Here is a 19,333-nt window from a genome sequence, read left to right on the forward strand (position 1 = left end):
AAAACTTTCTGCATATATATGTATGTCTCTTAAGCAGTATTCTATTCTAAAACAGATATAAAATATGAATAAACCTGAACTAGCAGCTTGGTATTAGAAATTTGCTCATGATTACAAATACAATACTGTAGTAGGGACATACCATGAACTATCTGTAAAAATTAATTCTATATTCCATAACTCAACACAAATCTAGAAATAAGGTAATATATTGTTATAGTATTATTATTCATAATGAACAACCATTTTTATGGAACAAGCCACATAATCATTAAATTGCATTGAGAGAATCATAAGTGAAAATACACACATCACAATAAATTGCAATAAGTAGATTTTAATAAATGAGTTTTAAAATTATAAGAAAACCAATCACTTTCTATTTGCCCACATTTGTAGTCTTTGGTTGTTCAGACAGATTAATTTTCCTTTAAAGGAAACAGTTGACATGCTGTGGTATTGTGCACACATGGAAAAATACTGTACCCTAGTCCAAAACAGTAGACTAGTTAAATATCTGGGTTGTCTGAACTTTGAACTCTAAGAGAGCACTCCTAATATACGTAATAGGTTTGTATGAAAAAAGTTTTATAAAAATCATGCACTATTTTCTATATAAATATTGCGTTACAGTATCATAAATTGCAACTTATAAATAAAAGATTGACCTGCTCAATAACAACTGCCAAGCTGAGACTAGTGGGACTATATGATCATCAAAGACCCGAAGTCTGTCAATGAGTACAGGGAGTTCTGTACACAAGACAGAAATTCCGATATATATATATATATCATCATCAAATGTATTCAGTACTTACAGAAACTAAAATTACCTTCCAATAAGAAAGATCAGAAAAGCTGAAGGCAGGAGGGCACATACCCGTAAAGAGTACCTAGTGGAACGCATTATCCAAAGGGATAAAATGAAATTAATTCCAGATATTTTGAGAAGAATGCCAAAAGGAGTGATGAAGAAACTACTAACATTTCCCAGAAGGGACCATCTGTCATACAGCAAGTACATTAATTAATTAGATGTAGTCTAATCCCTTAAGCGCAGCATGGTTGAGATTAAACCCTTAGTAACTTGCTAAGCACCTACTTTACATGTCATAAAGGGCAATTTACCATCTGGCAGGTAAAAACACCTAACAAAAGTCCTTGTTATGGGAAGATAACAATGGAAAAGATCAAATAAAATAACAATGGAAAAGATAAATCAAAAGGAAAATCCTCTCCGATAATGAAACGCTACTAAAGAGACAGAAAAGCAAAGGAAATGCAGCTGATGAGCTCGACATCAGTTTTAAGAACAGATATGATAGCAATCGTTCTCCATGAATAGAGGTTCCTCACACAAAGTGGTCAAACAAATAAGAACCATGGTAGTAATTGTCAATAACATAGATATTTGCCTTAGCTATTAACTGTGTCCCCTACATAAGAACTTTCAAGTTGAGGACATCCAAAGGTAAGAACATGCGGGCAACAGATTAAGAACAATTCAAATAAATGCAAAATCAAAAGTATTCTAGCTCATTAGCAGTAGTGAGTTTAGGGAAGGAGTGGGGGATTATAAAATGGAGGACTAAGCCAATTATGTTGGGACTTATAACTTTCAACTTGAGAACTCCCTTTTAGAACATATCTCGTTCTTATCTAAGTTTATTGTACAAACAAATTACTGTATTCACCAAAAATGGAGAAGCAAGACCTTGTTCCTCTTACAATCAGAAGAATGAAAAGGCAGCAGAGGTGTCATAACTAAAGAAAATGCTGGCTCTTTTTTTACTTGCTACTCGAGTGCAGCAAAAAACTGGTCCTTATGCTTGTTACAATATTTCTCATTCTAACACTTTGACAAGAGGGCAGAAGCTGGATTGGCACTGAAAGTTGCAGGAGAGCAAACATCATATCAAGAAGTGTGGGATGGACCTCATGCAGGGTGTTCCTTCGCAACAATAGAATGACCAACCATGGGTAAACAAATCACTGCTGTAAGAGATTACCAAAACCTCTGAAGCTAAAAAGCTAAAATCTCAGCAATGGTAACCCCCTGGAATGTCAATTAGAGCACTTCTTGTTAGAAAAGAATTTTACTGACAAAAAGATCAATTCGTACAAATCTTATAGGTTAAATAAGGGCACAGACTTTAGACCCTGATAAATACTATTACAATGATAAGAATTTCTTTTAAAACTGTACAAAAAAAAGCCACATAAGGTAACTGGCAAACAAAGATACCTAGGTTAGCAAATAGCAAAATGAAAATACCAAAATAATACATTATGTAACTAGAGGGGCACTCAGTAGAGCGCAGATCTCCACCAGGGCAGCTTATTTCTCGACCTTTTGGAATGATTTTGGACATTTTGCTCGTCTGTGACCTTGATCTTTGACCTTCCAAAATTTAATAATTTCCAGCTCTTTAAATGAGTTTAAAATCCTCGCAAGTTTTATTACCTGTACTTTACGATTAAAACTGGCCGTACGGTTCAATACCGACATTTGACCTAGATCTTGGACTCAACCTCGACCTTAACATGTATTGTTTGGCATGGATTTTCATACACTTAAATATGAATCAAATTTGAAGTCTGTGACACGATGTCCAAACGTATGGCTGACTACGAGAATTGGACATTTTGCTTGACCGTGACCTTTAACCTTCCAAAATTTAATCATTTCCAGCTTTTTACATAACAGTTAATCGCTGCAAGTTTCATTACTCTATGATTAACTCGTTGGTGGAGGTACTTATGTAAACAATATACAATATCACTGATAATACAAATACAAAAAAAAAAAAGACTAAATGAGACATACACAAAAGTATACAAAAAGAATCAAGTGTGGAATAAAAACATAGTACGAATAACGCAAAGCAAAAGTGTGGATGAGAAAGCAGCTTATAACACATACATAAAAACAAAAATAAAACCTAAGCTACAACACCAGTATAGTAAAATCCGACTGACTGACTAGAATATCTTCCATTACTTACTTGTATCTAATTACTTATTGCTAAACACTAGATCCTAAAACCTTTCAGGATTACTAACATATTAAAACAAAATCACACTTAGTGAAAGTAAAATAAAAAAGAACATAATAACAATCGACTGCTGGGCAATACAAAACATACACAAACACCAAAACAGATTCTAATTATTATTCGTGTCTACAAATCCTTCCTTGTCCAAGGAGTCCCTTCCATTTTCAACCTAACTAAATTCAACAAAGTTCATCTTTTGAAATTCGAGAATACAAAACTTCTATAGAAGGATGTGATATACAGTAGGGTCCCGAATTACACGTGTTCTAATTACGCGATTCCTCAATTACGCGATCGATAGTTTTTAAAAATTAATTTTCCTGTATTTGCGAGGAGCATTCTAAATCCGCGAGTCAAGCACCGAGAAGCGTAGGAAATCTATTGTTTGCTTAATTGTATTGGGGGGGGGGTGATGGTTCCCCGATGTCTGAGAAGGGGGGGGGAGAGAATGTGAGAGAAAGATTTCTGTTCAAACATTTTAAGACTAGTTTTGGATGAAAAATGTTAAGGTTTGCCCATCTGTTGTGTGAACTTGTCGCTAGGCCTAGCCTAACTGTCCAACACCTATATGTATAATATTCCATATTTGTACTAATTAATTTTTATACTTACGTTGTGATTATGGTGAAAAATCCTTATTCATTAAACTTTAAATTAAAAAACATCAAAATAAAGACTATTTTATATCATGCTACTGCCAAACATGTCACCACAACCAAACCCATTACTTTGTTTAGTACGTTCCATCGCCGATCATAACGAACTCGCTAACCAATTTTAACATCTGTCTATAGGTTAACTTTTGCGGCAAAAGATATCTTACCAGGTACTATGTAATAATAATGTTATAATTAATGTTTTATTTATCCTTAGAAAATCAAAATATATGGAATATGAGCAATTTTGTTTCGTGTTGTTTTTTTTTCCTAAAAAAACGCCTTCTTAAAAGGAAAACGTTTTTTTTTTACGTTTCATCGTCGATCATAAACGCATTTACTCCTGAAAGTGATATTGAAGAGCTTTTACTAAAGATGTTATTATAAATAAAGATTATAAATAGGTGGTAAAATATCTATAATTAAAGTGTAGCAGCATCAAGAAATGTTGGGGTTCGCCCTTTACATAAGAATGTACTGTACATTGGATTAGACAGAGCGTAGAAAAAATCAATTAGGGAAAAATCGGTATTCGATATCCTCTTCATCAGCATCGTCAATCGTGCTTTTTATTTTTTTTATTCTCGGTCGCTAACTAGTTATCGCACTGCCAAGATCTGCACACATTCCGATAATTCACATTTGAAGGTTTTCTGGGAGAGGATGGATAGAGAAAATACCGAACTATATAAAATGTTTTTATAACCTGTTACGCGTCACCCACGTGATAAACCGTTCACCACGATCTACTCGGTACCGCCTTCAACTGTATATTCCGTTCATGACTTTAATTGCCTTTTACAAGCCGTCAGTCTCGTGATGTTACTTTACTCGTATAGTAAGTATAGGATCACCACTTGGCAACACTCTCAGCATATGGGGACTGTGAATAGAAACTTATATGATGTCTGGCAACTATTTTTCTGAAGGTAGCTTGATGTTACAAAACTCTGGTTTGAACTGGTTTCCTATCAGTGCGCTCGGGCGTTCATGCATAAGTGGTTATTTGTTGTTCCTTTTGTAATGAAAGGTCTAAAGAGGAAGGTTATTTCTTTAGATGAAATAAATGATATTCTTGTTGTGGAATTTGATAATGATAACCTGTTTGATAATGAGAGCACTAGTTCTGAATCCTCCAGTGATGAGTATATTGAAGAAACAAAGTTTTCTTTCGATGTCGAAAGCGAAAATGACTTCTCATTACCGAATGACTGGACAACGAAATTTCACAAAACTATAAAGGGAAAGGAAACGCAGAGAGAGAGAGAGAGAGAGAGAGAGAGAGAGAGAGAGAGAGAGAGAATAAAGTGGATAAATAATGTACAAATGTATGACGAACATATTTGGAAACTATACAGGAAACGATATGAGAGAGAGAGAGAGAGAGAGAGAGAGAGAGAGAGAGAGAGAGAGAGAGAGAGAGAGAGAGAGAGAGAGAGAGACCTATCCCTTTCCTTTTGTTGCTTATCCAGGCGTAAGATTTACGATTGAAGATAAAAAGAATCCATTAGAATATTCAGTATTATGTAGCCATTTGAAATTAAATAATAGTAGTATTAATTGTTTTTTTTACTCAACCATTTAATTAATATCCCTACTTTTAACTATAATTACGAATTATAAGCATAAAGAAATTATATTAACTTTGAAAAATTATCATTAGTGAAATGACCGCTCAGGGCAATAAAAGCGTGATTATCGTACAGCAGCCTAGTGCACACTTGCGCCTACTGGCCGTGTTTACGTGTGGGAGTGTCATCATGGATATACAGTACTATACTGTAATTTTTAACTATTGCTAGATACGTACTGTATCAAACCTTGAAAACCCTTTTTTGTTTTTTGTATCTATAGGAAATAATTCTACATCATTCGGAAAATACTGAAAACAGTAAGCTATGCATAGTACAGTAGTAAATACTACAGTCATAGAAAATTATCAAAACTTTAACAATTTTTATTGTTTTATTTATCCATAAAAGAAATTTTGTACAGTATTTTATAAAAAGATCTATAAGAAGGATTTCTTACAGTATTGTTAAGATAAAAGCTACAGTATATATATATATATATATATATATATATATATATATATATATATATATATATATATATACATACATACACACACACAGTGTATATACAGTATATATATAGCTAGAAAGCTAGAAATGGAGTGAAAAAAAAATTGACGGGTAGGTTGCTGTTTGCCGCCATGATGTGTTTCGAAATATACGAATTTCCAATTACACGAGGCCTTTCATCGACCAAATTCTCGCATAATTCGGGACCCTACTGTAGGAATAATTAAATTCATTCCCATGATTTTACAACAGGTACAAGTTAGACCTGTGGTAACTATGAGTATACACCACCTTACGGTGAAAAGTAAATATAAAGAGATATTATTTGTATGGCAAAATAAATCACAATGTTAGGTGAAAACACCTGATACAAATATCCACTATAAAACAGATCACGCCAAGATGCGCTAACCCTTAGCAAGGAAGAAACCTAAACCTATAAAGATCTTACCCACAATCCAACTCATTTTCCGCAGGGTACAAACACGCGATTTAGATTTTAATCTTTCTGTCTGATTGAACATAGGATCAATAAATTTATGGGTTTAAAATCAATATTCTATAAATTGTGTACTTTTAAAGTGAAAATTCTACAATTTTCCTAATATAATACTCCACAGAAAACTGGCCTTTTATCATATAAACTCGTGAAAAACTACCAGTTAAACGAGAATGAGCCTAAAATAAGTATAAACCAAACAAAAAATCTAACACCTTGAGTAGCATGGCACACATCTTCTGAAGAGGGGTACTTGTAGACTGAAGGAGCAATACGTCAAGTGCGGCATGTTATTGTTTAGGTGCTGGTAGGTATCATAACTTTACTATAGGTAAAGTAGAGAAAATAGAAAGAAAGAAAATATGAAAACTCTTAATCTTATGCGGTAACAGACATTTCAATCTTCCAGAAACTAAAGCAATATGAACATCAAGGATCAAGGGAGATTCATAGAAACAATAGCCACAAAACCAATAGATTGAGAATATTTAGCTTTTACTGTGAAAAAATTACCTGTGCTACTGGATGACAAGGCTCTAAATCAGACAGTTTTATTGATGAAGAACCTTCGAGATTTTTGCTTCCTAACTTGATGCCTCTATTCTGAATTGCCTGTATCAATTGCACTTCTTCTAACTGAACTTTCTTTTCCTCCTGAGCCTTCTTTCGAGCATCTCTTTCTTGTAGTTTCTGTAAAAATAAATAATGTATCAAATAATTTCTTCATACAAAGAAATAAACCAAGGATTTCAAAACCTTTTAAATTTTTAAAAGATCAGCAAGATTTTCAAAGTGCATTAAAGATGACTGTCATTGGAAAGTAAGAATGACCATCTGGGGGCCTAATCTGCTCTTCATATTTTGTTGCAACCCTTGATTAGTCTGGGTAAACCAATAATAATGATCTTTAATATACTTGAAGAGCATAGTATCTGCCTAAATAACTTGAAACTACATAAAAAAATCTTTTAAAATACATTTTAGTCAGTAAATGATGAAGACTGAAACTTTTCAATTAATGAGAACTAAGAAGCGATAAAATTTAAACTGTTACCTTTTCCTTCACAGCATTTTGCCGGGTGCTTTTCAATTTCTGATCTCCAGCATCAATCTGAAGGCCAATATCACACCATGATATAACTTCATCCCAGGATTTTAATTTTGTGGTACATTCAACAGCTCGAATAATTGCCTTCAAATATTTTGGATTAAATTTTATTGCCTTTTCACAGTCTTTTACTGCTGATCTATAATTTCCTGAAAATAAAATTTACAACTTAAAACATAATTTGAGCTTTCTAAAACAATTTTAATTTATCAACAAAAGAAATTTACCGTCTTTTGTATTACTGTTTATGTAACTTCTTACGGAATAGGTTCTTAACTATCTTAGAATTTTTCCCCAAAATTTGCAACATTGAATTTTTACTTTCTCATGAGTCACTGAAACCTAATTTCATAAAAAATCAAGTTAACATTTTATATACTGTACAGACTAATTCTTTACAATTCCCTCATTAGTAAGTCTGGTCATGCTCACCAGTAGAATAGGTCACTGATAAAACGGCAACAGAAGAGCTTTGTGTGACATTAGCCTTGTTGAAGTAGCTTAACAAACCACTAGTTATCCTTCGAAGGACAAGTGATTTAACAAACTGCTGAGTTCCAAGGATGCAAGACGGCTGAAAGTCATAAATGTTTCTGTATTTTTTTGACAACTTGTCACATGCATCTTTACGCCCCCCCACCCCCGGGACTGCCTTTGTTGAAATGGCACCATATATTGCCATCCTAGAAGCAAGATTCACCTGAAAGGAAGCCATTACATTGTTTGCTCTGATCCCTCCACAGCATTCTCTAATGGGCAACCTCTTGTACTGACCATTGACTATCTTGGAAAAAAATGGAAGACTTATGGCCTGGAAAGGGTGTTCGTTCCTAAAGATAAGTTGCAACCCTCCTCTCCTCACCATGAACCAACTCTTTCAAGAGAGAATGTTGAAAGGAGCTTACTCCTAAAGTTATGTGCAGATTTCTTTAGACTGGGCTCCATTCTCCAAAATAAGTTAAATATGTTATTTTCATTAGTAAAATAAATTTTTGAATATACTTACCCGATGATCATGTAGCTGTCAACTCCGTTGCCCGACAGAAATCTACGGACGGGATACGCCAGCGATCGCTATACAAGAGGGGGGTGTACTCACCAGCGCCATCTGTGGTCAGGTACTCCAGTACTTCTTGTCAACACCACCTCAATTTTTCCCTCGGTCCACTGGTTCTCTATGGGGAGGAAGGGTGGGTCAATTAAATCATGATCATCGGGTAAGTATATTCAAAAATTTATTTTACTAATGAAAATAACATTTTTCAATATTAATCTTACCCGATGATCATGTAGCTGATTCACACCCAGGGAGGTGGGTGAAAACCAGTATACATGTTAATCAAGAAGCTAAGTATCCCGTATTTCATTTTTATCAGTTATTCAAAATAACAAATAAAACGATAAGTACCTGGTAAGGAAGTCGACTTGAACCATTGCTCTGCCTTTAATAAGTACGTCTTCCTTACTGAGCGCAGCGGTCCTCTTAGGAGGCTGAACGACTCTTAGGTGCTGAAGTATAAAGGGCTGCAACCCATACTAAAGGACCTCATCACAACCTCTAACCTAGGCGCTTCTCAAGAAAGAATTGACCACCCGCCAAATCAACTAGGATGCGGAAGGCTTCTTAGCCTACCGTACAACCCAAAACAACAATAAAAGCATTCAAGAGAAAGGTTAAAAAGGTTATGGGATTATGGGAATGTAGTGGCTGAGCCCTCACCTACTACTGCACTCGCTGCTACGAATGGTCCCAGGGTGTAGCAGTTCTCGTAAAGAGACTGGACATCTTTGAGATAGAATGATGCAAACACTGACTTGCTCCTCCAATAGGTTGCATCCATAACACTCTGCAGAGAACGGTTCTGTTTGAAGGCCACTGAAGTAGCCACAGCTCTCACTTCATGTGTCCTTACCTTCAGCAAAGCAAGGTCTTCTTCCTTCATATGAGAATGAGCTTCTCTAATCAGAAGCCTTATGTAGTAAGAAACTGCGTTCTTAGACATAGGCAGTGAAGGTTTCTTAATAGCACACCATAAGGCCTCCGATTGTCCTCGCAAGGGTTTTGACCTTTTAAGATAGTACTTAAGAGCTCTGACAGGGCAAAGTACTCTCTCCTGTTCGTTACCCACCATGTTGGAAAGGCTAGGTATTTCGAACGATTTAGGCCAAGGACGTGAAGGAAGCTCGTTTTTAGCCAAAAAACCGAGCTGTAAGGAACATGTAGCCGTTTCAGATGTGAAACCTATGTTCCTGCTGAAGGCGTGAATCTCACTTACTCTTTTGGCTGTTGCAAGGCAGACGAGGAAAAGAGTTTTTAGAGTGAGGTCCTTGAAAGAGGCTGACTGGAGAGGTTCAAATCTTGATGACATAAGGAACCTTAGGACTACGTCTAGATTCCAGCCTGGAGTGGACAACCGACGTTCTTTAGAGGTCTCAAAAGACCTAAGGATGTCCTGAAGATCTTTGTTGGTGGAAAGATCCAAGCCTCTGTGGCGGAAAACCGCTGCCAACATACTTCTGTACCCCTTGATCGTAGGAGCTGATAGAGATCTAACATTCCTAAGATGCAACAGGAAGTCAGCAACTTGGGTTACAGTGGTACTGGTAGAGGAAACTGCATTGGCTCTGCACCAGCTTCGGAAGACTTCCCACTTAGATTGATAGACTCTGCGAGTGGATATCCTCCTTGCTCTGGCAATCGCTCTGGCTGCCTCCTTCGAAAAGCCTCTAGCTCTTGAGAGTCTTTCGATAGTCTGAAGGCAGTCAGACGAAGAGCGTGGAGGCTTGGGTGTACCTTCTTTACGTGAGGTTGACGCAGAAGGTCCACTCTTAGAGGGAGAGTCCTGGGAACGTCGACCAGCCATTGCAGTACCTCTGTGAACCATTCTCTTGCAGGCCAAAGGGGAGCAACCAACGTCAGTCGTGTCCCTTCGTGAGAGACGAACTTCTGAAGAACCCTGTTGGTGATCTTGAACGGCGGGAATGCATACAGGTCGAGGTGGGACCAGTCCAGCAGAAAGGCATCCACGTGAACTGCTGCCGGGTCTGGAATCGGGGAACAGTACAATGGGAGCCTCTTGGTCATCGAGGTAGCGAACAGATCTATAGTTGGCTGACCCCACAGGGTCCAAAGTCTGTTGCACACGTTCTTGTGAAGGGTCCACTCTGTGGGGATGACTTGACCCTTCCGGCTGAGGCGATCTGCCGTAACATTCATATCGCCCTGAATGAACCTCGTTACTAGCGTGAGCTTTCGACTTTTTGACCAAATGAGGAGGTCCCTTGCGATCTCGAACAGCTTCCTCGAATGAGTCCCTCCCTGCTTGGAGATGTACGCCAAGGCTGTGGTGTTGTCGGAGTTCACCTCCACCACCTTGTTTAGCAGGAGGGACTTGAAGTTCATTAAGGCCAGATGAACTGCCAACAACTCCTTGCAATTGATGTGAAGCGTTTCCTGTTCCTTGTTCCATGTCCCCGAGCATTCCTGTCCGTCCAATGTCGCGCCCCAGCCCGAGTCTGATGCGTCCGAGTAGAGATGAAGGTCGGGGGTCTGAACAGCTAACGAGAGACCCTCCTTGAGAAGAATGCTGTTCTTCCACCACGTTAGAGTAGCCCTCATCTCTTTGGAAACAGGAATAGAGACCGTCTCGAGCGTCATATCCTTGTTCCAGTGAGCTGCCAGATGGTACTGAAGGGGGCGGAGGTGGAGTCTCCCTAACTCGATGAACAGGGCTAGCGATGAAAGAGTCCCTGTTAGACTCATCCACTGCCTCACCGAGCATCGGTTCCTCCTCAGCATGCTCAGGATGCACTCCAGGGCTTGGTTGATTCTTGGGGCCGACGGAAAAGCCCGAAAAGCTCGACTCTGAATCTCCATCCCCAGGTAAACGATGGTTTGGGAAGGAACGAGCTGGGACTTCTCTAAATTGACCAAGAGGCCCAGTTCCTTGGTCAAATCCAACGTCCATCTGAGACTCTCCAGACAGCGACGACTTGTGGGAGCTCTTAAAAGCCAGTCGTCTAAATAAAGGGAGGCTCTGATGTCTGCCAAGTGAAGGAATTTCGCAATATTCCTCATCAGTCGCGTAAACACAAGAGGTGCCGTGGTCAGGCCAAAGCACAGGGCTTGGAACTGGTACACAACCTCTCCAAAGACGAATCTCAGAAAAGGTTGGGAGTCTGGATGGATGGGAACGTGAAAGTAGGCGTCTTTCAGATCTAACGAGACCATCCAGTCTTCCTGCCTGACCGCTGCTAGGACCGACTTCGTCGTCTCCATTGTGAACGTCTGCTTGGTGACATAAGCATTGAGCGCACTGACGTCCAGCACCGGTCTCCAACCTCCTGTCTTCTTGGCCACCAGGAAGAGACGGTTGTAAAAGCCCGGGGATTGATGGTCCCGGACTATCACCACTGCCTCCTTCTGTAACAGGAGCGACACCTCTTGATGTAACGCTAGCCTCTTGTCCTTCTCCTTGTAGTTGGGAGAGAGGTTGATGGGAGATGTGGTCAGAGGGGGATTGCGGCAGAACGGAATTCTGTAACCCTCCCTTAGCCACTTGACAGACTGAGCGTCTGCACCTCTGCTCTCCCAGGCTTGCCAGAAGGTCTTGAGTCTGGCTCCTACAGCTGTCTGGAGAGGAAGGAAGTCAAAGCTTGCTTTTCGTGGACTTGGCACCTTTCTTGGACTTGCCCCGGTGACTGTCTCCCCGGGTACTTCCTCTACTGGGGGCTCTGCCACGAAAGGGCGGAATGAATCTGGTAGCAGGTGTATCAGCCACAGGGGTGCGGTAAGATCTCGGCACGGAAGGTAAGGTTTTAGCCTTACGTGCTGAAGAGGCCATGAGGTCATGCGTATCTTTCTGGATAAGAGCCGCAGCCATCTCCTTGATTAACTCCTCCGGAAACAGGAACTTGGAGAGAGGAGCAAACAGCAACTGTGACCTCTGGCAAGGGGTGATACCAGTCGATAAGAAGGAGCATAGAAGTTCCCTTTTCTTGAGGACTCCTGAGACAAAAACAGACGCAAGTTCGCCAGAACCATCGCGAATTGCTTTGTCCATACAGGACATGATCAGCATGGCCGAGTCTTTGTCAGAAGGGGCAGTCTTCCTGCTTAGGGCCCCCAGGCACCAATCGAGGAAGTTAAAAATTTCGAAGGCGTGAAAGACTCCCTTCATCAAGTGGTCCAGATCAGAAAAAGTCCAGCAGACCTTCGAGCGTCTCATAGCCGACCTGCGGGGAGAGTCAACCAAACTTGAGAAGTCGGCCTGGGCAGAGGCAGGAACCCCCAAGCCAGGTTCCTCTCCCGTGGCATACCAGACGCCCGACTTAGAAGCCAGCTTAGGAGGAGGAAACACAAAAGAGGTCCTTCCCAGTTGCTGCTTGGACTGCAACCAATCCCCTAAAATCCTCAAAGCTCTCCTTGATGATCTGGCGAGGACAAGCTTGGTGTAGGCAGACGTAATAGGCTGCATGCCTAGAGAAAACTCGGATGGAGGAGAACGAGGGGTTGCAGAAACGAAGTGTTCAGGGTATAACTCTCTGAACAGAGCCAGGACCTTACGAAAGTCTAAGGAAGGCGGCGAAGGCTTGTGTCCCTTCACATCAGAAGTAGGATCATCCAGGTGAGCAGCTTCATCCTCAGAAACCTCATCGCCTGAGAGTTGAGTAGCAAGAGGTAACGGTAGAGCGGTATGCTGAATGGCTGAATCCTGCAGAACGGGTGCATGCGCACTAGCGGATCCATCATCATGCCTCTGCTGAAGAGACTGAGGGCTGGCAATGACAAAGTCATGAGGCTGGTGTGAGGGAGGTTCTGCGGTGGTCTGAGGAGAAAGCGTGGTCAGAAGCGAATGCTGTAAGGCATGAGGCTCATGCTGCATGGTATGCGGCTCATGCTGTATGGGAAGAGGCTCATGCTGCGAAGAATGCGGCTGCTGAATGTTAAGAGGCTCGTGCTGCATGCGTTGAGGAGGCTGCCTCATAGCATGAGGCTCCTGCCTCAAGGGTTGCGCCTGCCTCAAGGGTTGAGGAGGTTGCTGCGCAGAGTGAGGCTCCTGCCTCAAGGGTTGAGGAGGTTGCCGCATAGCATGAGGCTGCTGCCTCATGGGTAGAGGAGGTTGCCGCATAGCATGAGGCTCCTGCCTCATGGGTAGAGGAGGTTGCCGCATAGCATGAGGCTCCTGCCTCAAGGGTTGAGGAGGTTGCCTCATAGCAAGAGGTTCCTGCCTCAAGGGTAGAGGAGGTTGCTGCATAGCGCTGGAACCTGGCAACTCCCAATGCGGCAGCTCACGCATGGAAGCAGGAGGAGCCTCAAGAACATACGTCTGGCAGGGAGGACTGCGCAGAGGTGGAGGAGCGCTCGCAGGAGGAGGTGTGCTAACCTTCTCTGCCTGATACTCCTGCATCAAAGCCGCAAGCTGAGACTGCATAGTCTGCAGCACGGACAACTTGGGGTCCACAGAAGTTGGAGCAGAGGCCTGTTGAGGCACCGCTTTACCTCTCTTAGGAGGTGTGCAGTCATCAGATGACTGCGGCGAGTCCGAACTGGCTCAGTGGCTACACCTGGGCCGTTGGACTAGCTCGGATGGGACCTTACGTTTGAGAGGCCTAGAGACCTGGGTCCACCGTTTCCTCCTGGAAACTTCTTCCGCAGACGAGGAATTTAAGGGCTCAATCGTCTGGGAGTGGAAGTGACGATCTCTATCAGATACGCCCGCAACCACTGAGGATACAACTGTGCGCCGATCAAGGCCTGCCGAACCCTTTTGCCCTTCGACTTTGCTTCTCCCCTGGGCTTGGGAGCTTGCAAGAGGTCCCGGACTGGGAGGACGACTGGCACGCACAGAAGTATCCTCATGCGCAACACTGACACTGACACTAGGCACAGCACTGGCACTAACACTTCCCACTGCACTTTTCACTTTAAGTTCCTTGACATCTGCCAAGAGAAGATTGTGGTCACTAACTAAAGACTCCACCTTATCACCAAGAGCCTGAATGGCACGCAACATATCCGTCATATCAGGCTGAGCACTCGTAGCAGGTTCGGGGGTCACCACCACAGGGGAAGGAAAAGGTTGAGGGTCATGGGGGGAGGAATAAACCAAAGAGCGAGAAGAACTCCTCCTAACTCTCTCCCTCTCTAACCTAGTCGTATACTTGAGGAATTCATTAAAATTGAATTCCGAAAGCCCAGCACATTCCCCACATCGATCTTCCAACTGACAGGATTTTCCCCTACAGTCGGAACAAACGGTGTGAGGATCAACAGAGGCCTTCGGAAGACGCCTATTACAAGTCCTAACACTACATCGCCTAATTTTAGGAGCTTGAGAGTGGTCGGACATCTTGAATTTAGAGAACAGTCAAGGGGGAATTCCAAAGTAAAGCAAAGATCGTTAACCAATAAATCAATTTAATTCCAAAAGCTATCTAAGCTAAGGGAAAAGCTTCCTGTACAGCGAAGGCTAAATTTTAGAGCAAATACTTCACCAAAACCGTGAACAAAGACTCCAAAATCAACAGCGTATCCATGTAGGTCTTGCCGGCGGCACGACAGAGGAAAAATTGAGGTGGTGTTGACAAGAAGTACTGGAGTACCTGACCACAGATGGCGCTGGTGAGTACACCCCCCTCTTGTATAGCGATCGCTGGCGTATCCCGTCCGTAGATTTCTGTCGGGCAACGGAGTTGACAGCTACATGATCATCGGGTAAGATTAATATTGAAAATCTTAAGTTAAATGATAATCACGGAGTCAACTAAAGCAGCGTTTTTGACTGAAACCAAATTCTCTTGGAATGCTTTTGCCATATTATGCTTTCCTTTTTATCTGCAGGTAATGTGAATTGCTGCCACTTTCTGACAACCAGTTGATCAAGGTTAAAGCTGGACTAACATCCAGAGTACCTGTGTTGTAAATTTATCATACACAGCCTTGGCTGAAAATTTCAGGCAGTGATACTCCTGGCACTGGATTGTGGCTACTAGTAGTCCAAGATTCTGGAGTAAATTGATAGCTTTTCTAAGGGCAGCACCAACAGGGAGGAAGATAAGGCAATAAAACTGTGCTTGATAAAGATTGTTGATTAGTCAGAAATTCGGCAATCTCTAATGACATCATGGGGTTACTTTACCTCATCATTTGGCATCTTCAGAGATATATGCTCCTTTAGGTGGACAATACCTGTATCTTTTCCTGCATTGAAAAAAATATCAATGACAACAGAGATAAGGGAAAGGACTTTTTATAGTCCTGGACTTGATCACACAAATGTTCTGGAAGTGACAATATTCTGGTTTGACTATGTAGTAAAGTTCCTAATGAGGCAGTTGAGATCTCTTGGTAGTGAAATTATGGTAGTGAAATTATGACAGTAACTACAGCTCATTTCATACAAGAAACAATTCAAGGAGGATGACAGTTCTCTTACTACTGTACTCAAGACTAAATGTTTCTAAGAACACATGCACAATTGGAGAAAACATTAAAACTGTCGATAGAAATTAATGCTCCTACTCAATAGAAATGACTGGTGATCCCATAAAAACGACTGTTCACCTAATCTGGTAGCACCACCTTATTTGTTGATAATATCACTTGTCTTAACTCATATTTTGTTGTAAGGGGTTAGCAAAATCCATCAGTGCCATCCCTGTCAGAAGTGAGATATGCCTTGATTAAAGAAGTTGCCTAGTAGAGAAGTTTTGGAAGTACAAAATCTTTGATGGGATTCAATCTGCTATGTAACTAAGGAAAGGGCAATAAAATCTCAGATACTTTCATGAACACAAGAACTTTGGAACGTTGAGAAGATGGTTGCATTTCACCACCATACAAATATTTGATCTGTGTAACTCCGCTTTCTCAAAAGCCAACTTGTTCATCATTTAGGACTTTTATAAATTTTTGTCAACAGCCTAATGAAGGTAAGCATACTAGATAGTTCTATCAAGACAAATTTCTCTCATATCTCCTTTTGCTCTTTGTTTATCTTTACTGTCTAGACTTGAAAACTTGGCATATTATGTTTTGCATTTTTTTATTTCTTATTCTAAACTTTTACTAAAATTACTCTTTGTTTTCATTTATTACTGTACACTGTACTCCAGGTCTTACCAATAATTCCTTTACAGCAGACTAAAATGTATTCCTGATTCTAATTGTTATCAATTGTTATAAAAATTTTTCTTAAAGATCATGTCACATTTCACGTTTATCTAATGTCTACGAGTTAACATCTACATTAAAAAAAAAATATATTCTTGTCATTCAATCAGTTTACTGAATGCTCCCCTTTTTGAAGAAATTATTCTCTACTATCTTATATAAAATCATAATAGCAACAGAATGTAGAAATATCCTGAAGGATAATAAATTCTACATAAAAAAGGCAGTGTGGGAACAATAAAAAAAAAAATTACAAATGCTTCCAAACTGATGTGAGATGAACTTGGCAGGTATCATTGCAATGTTTTATCCAAAAAAAAGTACCAAGCCCAGGTTCCTTATCCTACAGCTTCTTATAATTTGCTTATATTTAACAAAACTATTTGCATGAGATTGGTGTTTCCTAAACCTATGAATTAATTTCATCTAAGTTAGCTTTTAAAAACTTCCACATTAACATATCCAAATATATCCGTAAAGATTGAAAAATCATAAAACTACATTACCTAAATGACAATGAGCTGCAGCTCTATTATTGTGGAGCTGAGCATTTAGTTCACTATCTGGACACTTCTGCTTCAGACCTTCGGAAAAATTGGCGACTGCTAGTCTATATTTTTTATACTTGAACTGAACAATTCCTTCTTCTTTGTAATTTTGAGCAACCTCTGAAAATAAACAGGAAAATTAGTCCACGTCTCTGAAAAGTGAGGACCACATTCGTATCTAAACCTTGTATTCTTAACAAATTTGAAAGGTTTTATTGAATATAGTAACTTCCTTTTCATATTTGCAAAGTAATTTTACAAGACCCTTGGTAACATTTCTGAAATCTTGTCGGGCTCAACTTAAAGCGTGTATTTGCGTAAGTTATGAATATTGGGCACTGCAAAGTTAAATAAGTTAAAATGACAAATTCGAAGATAATTTGTATTTTTCCTAACCATACAAACCTTAGCTATTTACATTGGGTTTACCTTTTAGCGTAGCTGAAATGGCGAGCCATTAGAATTTAACGAGGGTGTATTACCCCCGCGCTAGTTAGCGGGGGGGGGGGGGGTAGGGGAGTGGTAGCTAGCTAACCCCCCCCCCCCCCCCCTCACACACCGGTGAAGCTCACTTTCACTTAGAGGTAGGACTTGTCTTGGGGGACAGGGCTGGCGGGCAAATATATGTACAGTATACTGTATAGCTAAGGTTTGTATGGTTAGGAAAAATACAAATTATCTTCGAATTTGTCATTTGTTCCGTAACCGAAATACAAACCACGCTATTTACATTGGGTGACTTACCCCTTAGGTAGGGTGGAAAGTCCCCAGCCATACTGGCTTTGGCCTTACCCGGGGACTCAGAATCCGAGTGAGTCGCACTCGAGAAAAGGAGTCCCTGCACCTCACAGGTGCAAGGAACCGTGTGGCCTACATAAGCTTGTGTGTGAAGGAAGAAGTGTGACCCGTCCTAGGCAGTTGACCTGGAGTTCCAGAAGGAACTCTGGGTTAGGACGTTCCCAATACCACCTCGTCAGGGTATGGGGGACGCGACAGTATTGACTCAATACTCGGAACACAAGGAAGCATGGTTTACCTGCAGAGGTTCGAGGTCAGCTATGCAGAGACCTGGATGCTGCTTCCCAGTAGAGGGGATGATGAAGAAAGAAGTAAGGGCCAGACATACTTCTTTCGTTCATACAGACTAAAACCTGATAACAATGCCCTCAACCTTCTGCTACCAGTCCAAAGAGGAGCCTGAGGTTAGACCAGCTGTTGTGTAGCCACCACAGACCGATAGAAACGTATCGAAACTCCTGTTGTGGAGGATTAATTTTATTTTAATTTATTTTTTGTTTGCCAAATCAGAGAGAGAGAGAGAGAGAGAGAGAGAGAGAGAGAGAGAGAGTGTTTATTTAAGTTTTGTGAGAGAGAGAGAGAGAGAGAGAGAGAGAGAGAGAGAAAGTGTTTACAGTATTGGCTTTAGTTTTGTCACGAGAGAGAGAGAGAGAGAGAGAGAGAGAGAGAGAGAGAGTTGTTTTAGTATTGTTAAATCAAGACATTTTATTTGCTTTAGCTTTGTCATTAGAGAGAGAGAGAGAGTGAGTGTGAGTGAGTGTTTATTTACTTAAGTTTTGTCAAACCGCAAGAGAGAGAAAGTGTTTATTCGCTTAGTTTTGTGAGAGAGAGAGAGAGAGAGAGAGAGAGAGAGAGAGAGAGAGAAAGAAAGTGTTTATTTGCTTTAGTTTTGTCAGAGAGAGAGAGAGAGAGAGAGAGAGAGAGAGAGAGAGAATTTCATTTGCTTTAGTTTTGTTAGATCGCGCGTGCGCGAGAGAGTATGTGTGTATGTGCGTTTGTGTGTGCGTGTTTTGTGTGTCCGCGGTGCGCGCCGAAGAAAAGGGGTAATTAGCGAATGATTGTTTGAAGTTGGAAAGATTGTTGGTATATTTGAGGTTGTTTGTTTACATTTTTTTAGCTAGGATAGGGTGGTGATGAATGTCTTGGGCGAAAGCATTAGATCTTGGACGATAGAAGGAGTCGGTTCTGCATTTTTTGTTCTTCGGAAGCCGGCTGTTTAGTGTTTTTATGTTCTGAGCCGTAGTTCCTCCTTTGGATTCCTTTATACTCCTTGGAGTTTTAGTTTGGCCTGGAAGGTGGTGTTTGCCAGCCGTGTGTATTAGATTGTATATGAATAGCTTGATGATGACGACCCGGACCGGACAATGAATGTAGGAATAGACTGCTGAAATACAGAATTTTTGAACGTT

At 40.7% G+C, this 19,333-nt stretch overlaps 1 protein-coding gene across 1 annotated transcript in view; it reads right to left on the bottom strand.

The window, feature by feature from the left end:
- Positions 1-18,265, bottom strand: part of LOC137649172 (tetratricopeptide repeat protein 4-like) — a 37,990-nt gene extending 19,725 nt beyond the window's left edge. Inside the window, exons 1-4 of the mRNA XM_068382161.1 lie at positions 18,253-18,265; positions 17,085-17,246; positions 7,350-7,552; positions 6,809-6,985 (exon numbers count right to left, since the gene is read on the bottom strand). Coding sequence (XP_068238262.1) covers positions 6,809-6,985; positions 7,350-7,552; positions 17,085-17,246; positions 18,253-18,265 — 555 coding nt within the window. The remainder of the gene's footprint in view (positions 1-6,808; positions 6,986-7,349; positions 7,553-17,084; positions 17,247-18,252) is intronic.
- Between the last annotated feature and the right edge of the window lie 1,068 nt (positions 18,266-19,333).

The sequence above is a fragment of the Palaemon carinicauda genome, chromosome 11 (genome assembly GCF_036898095.1).
Source record: "Palaemon carinicauda isolate YSFRI2023 chromosome 11, ASM3689809v2, whole genome shotgun sequence".
Lineage (NCBI taxonomy): Eukaryota > Metazoa > Arthropoda > Malacostraca > Decapoda > Palaemonidae > Palaemon > Palaemon carinicauda.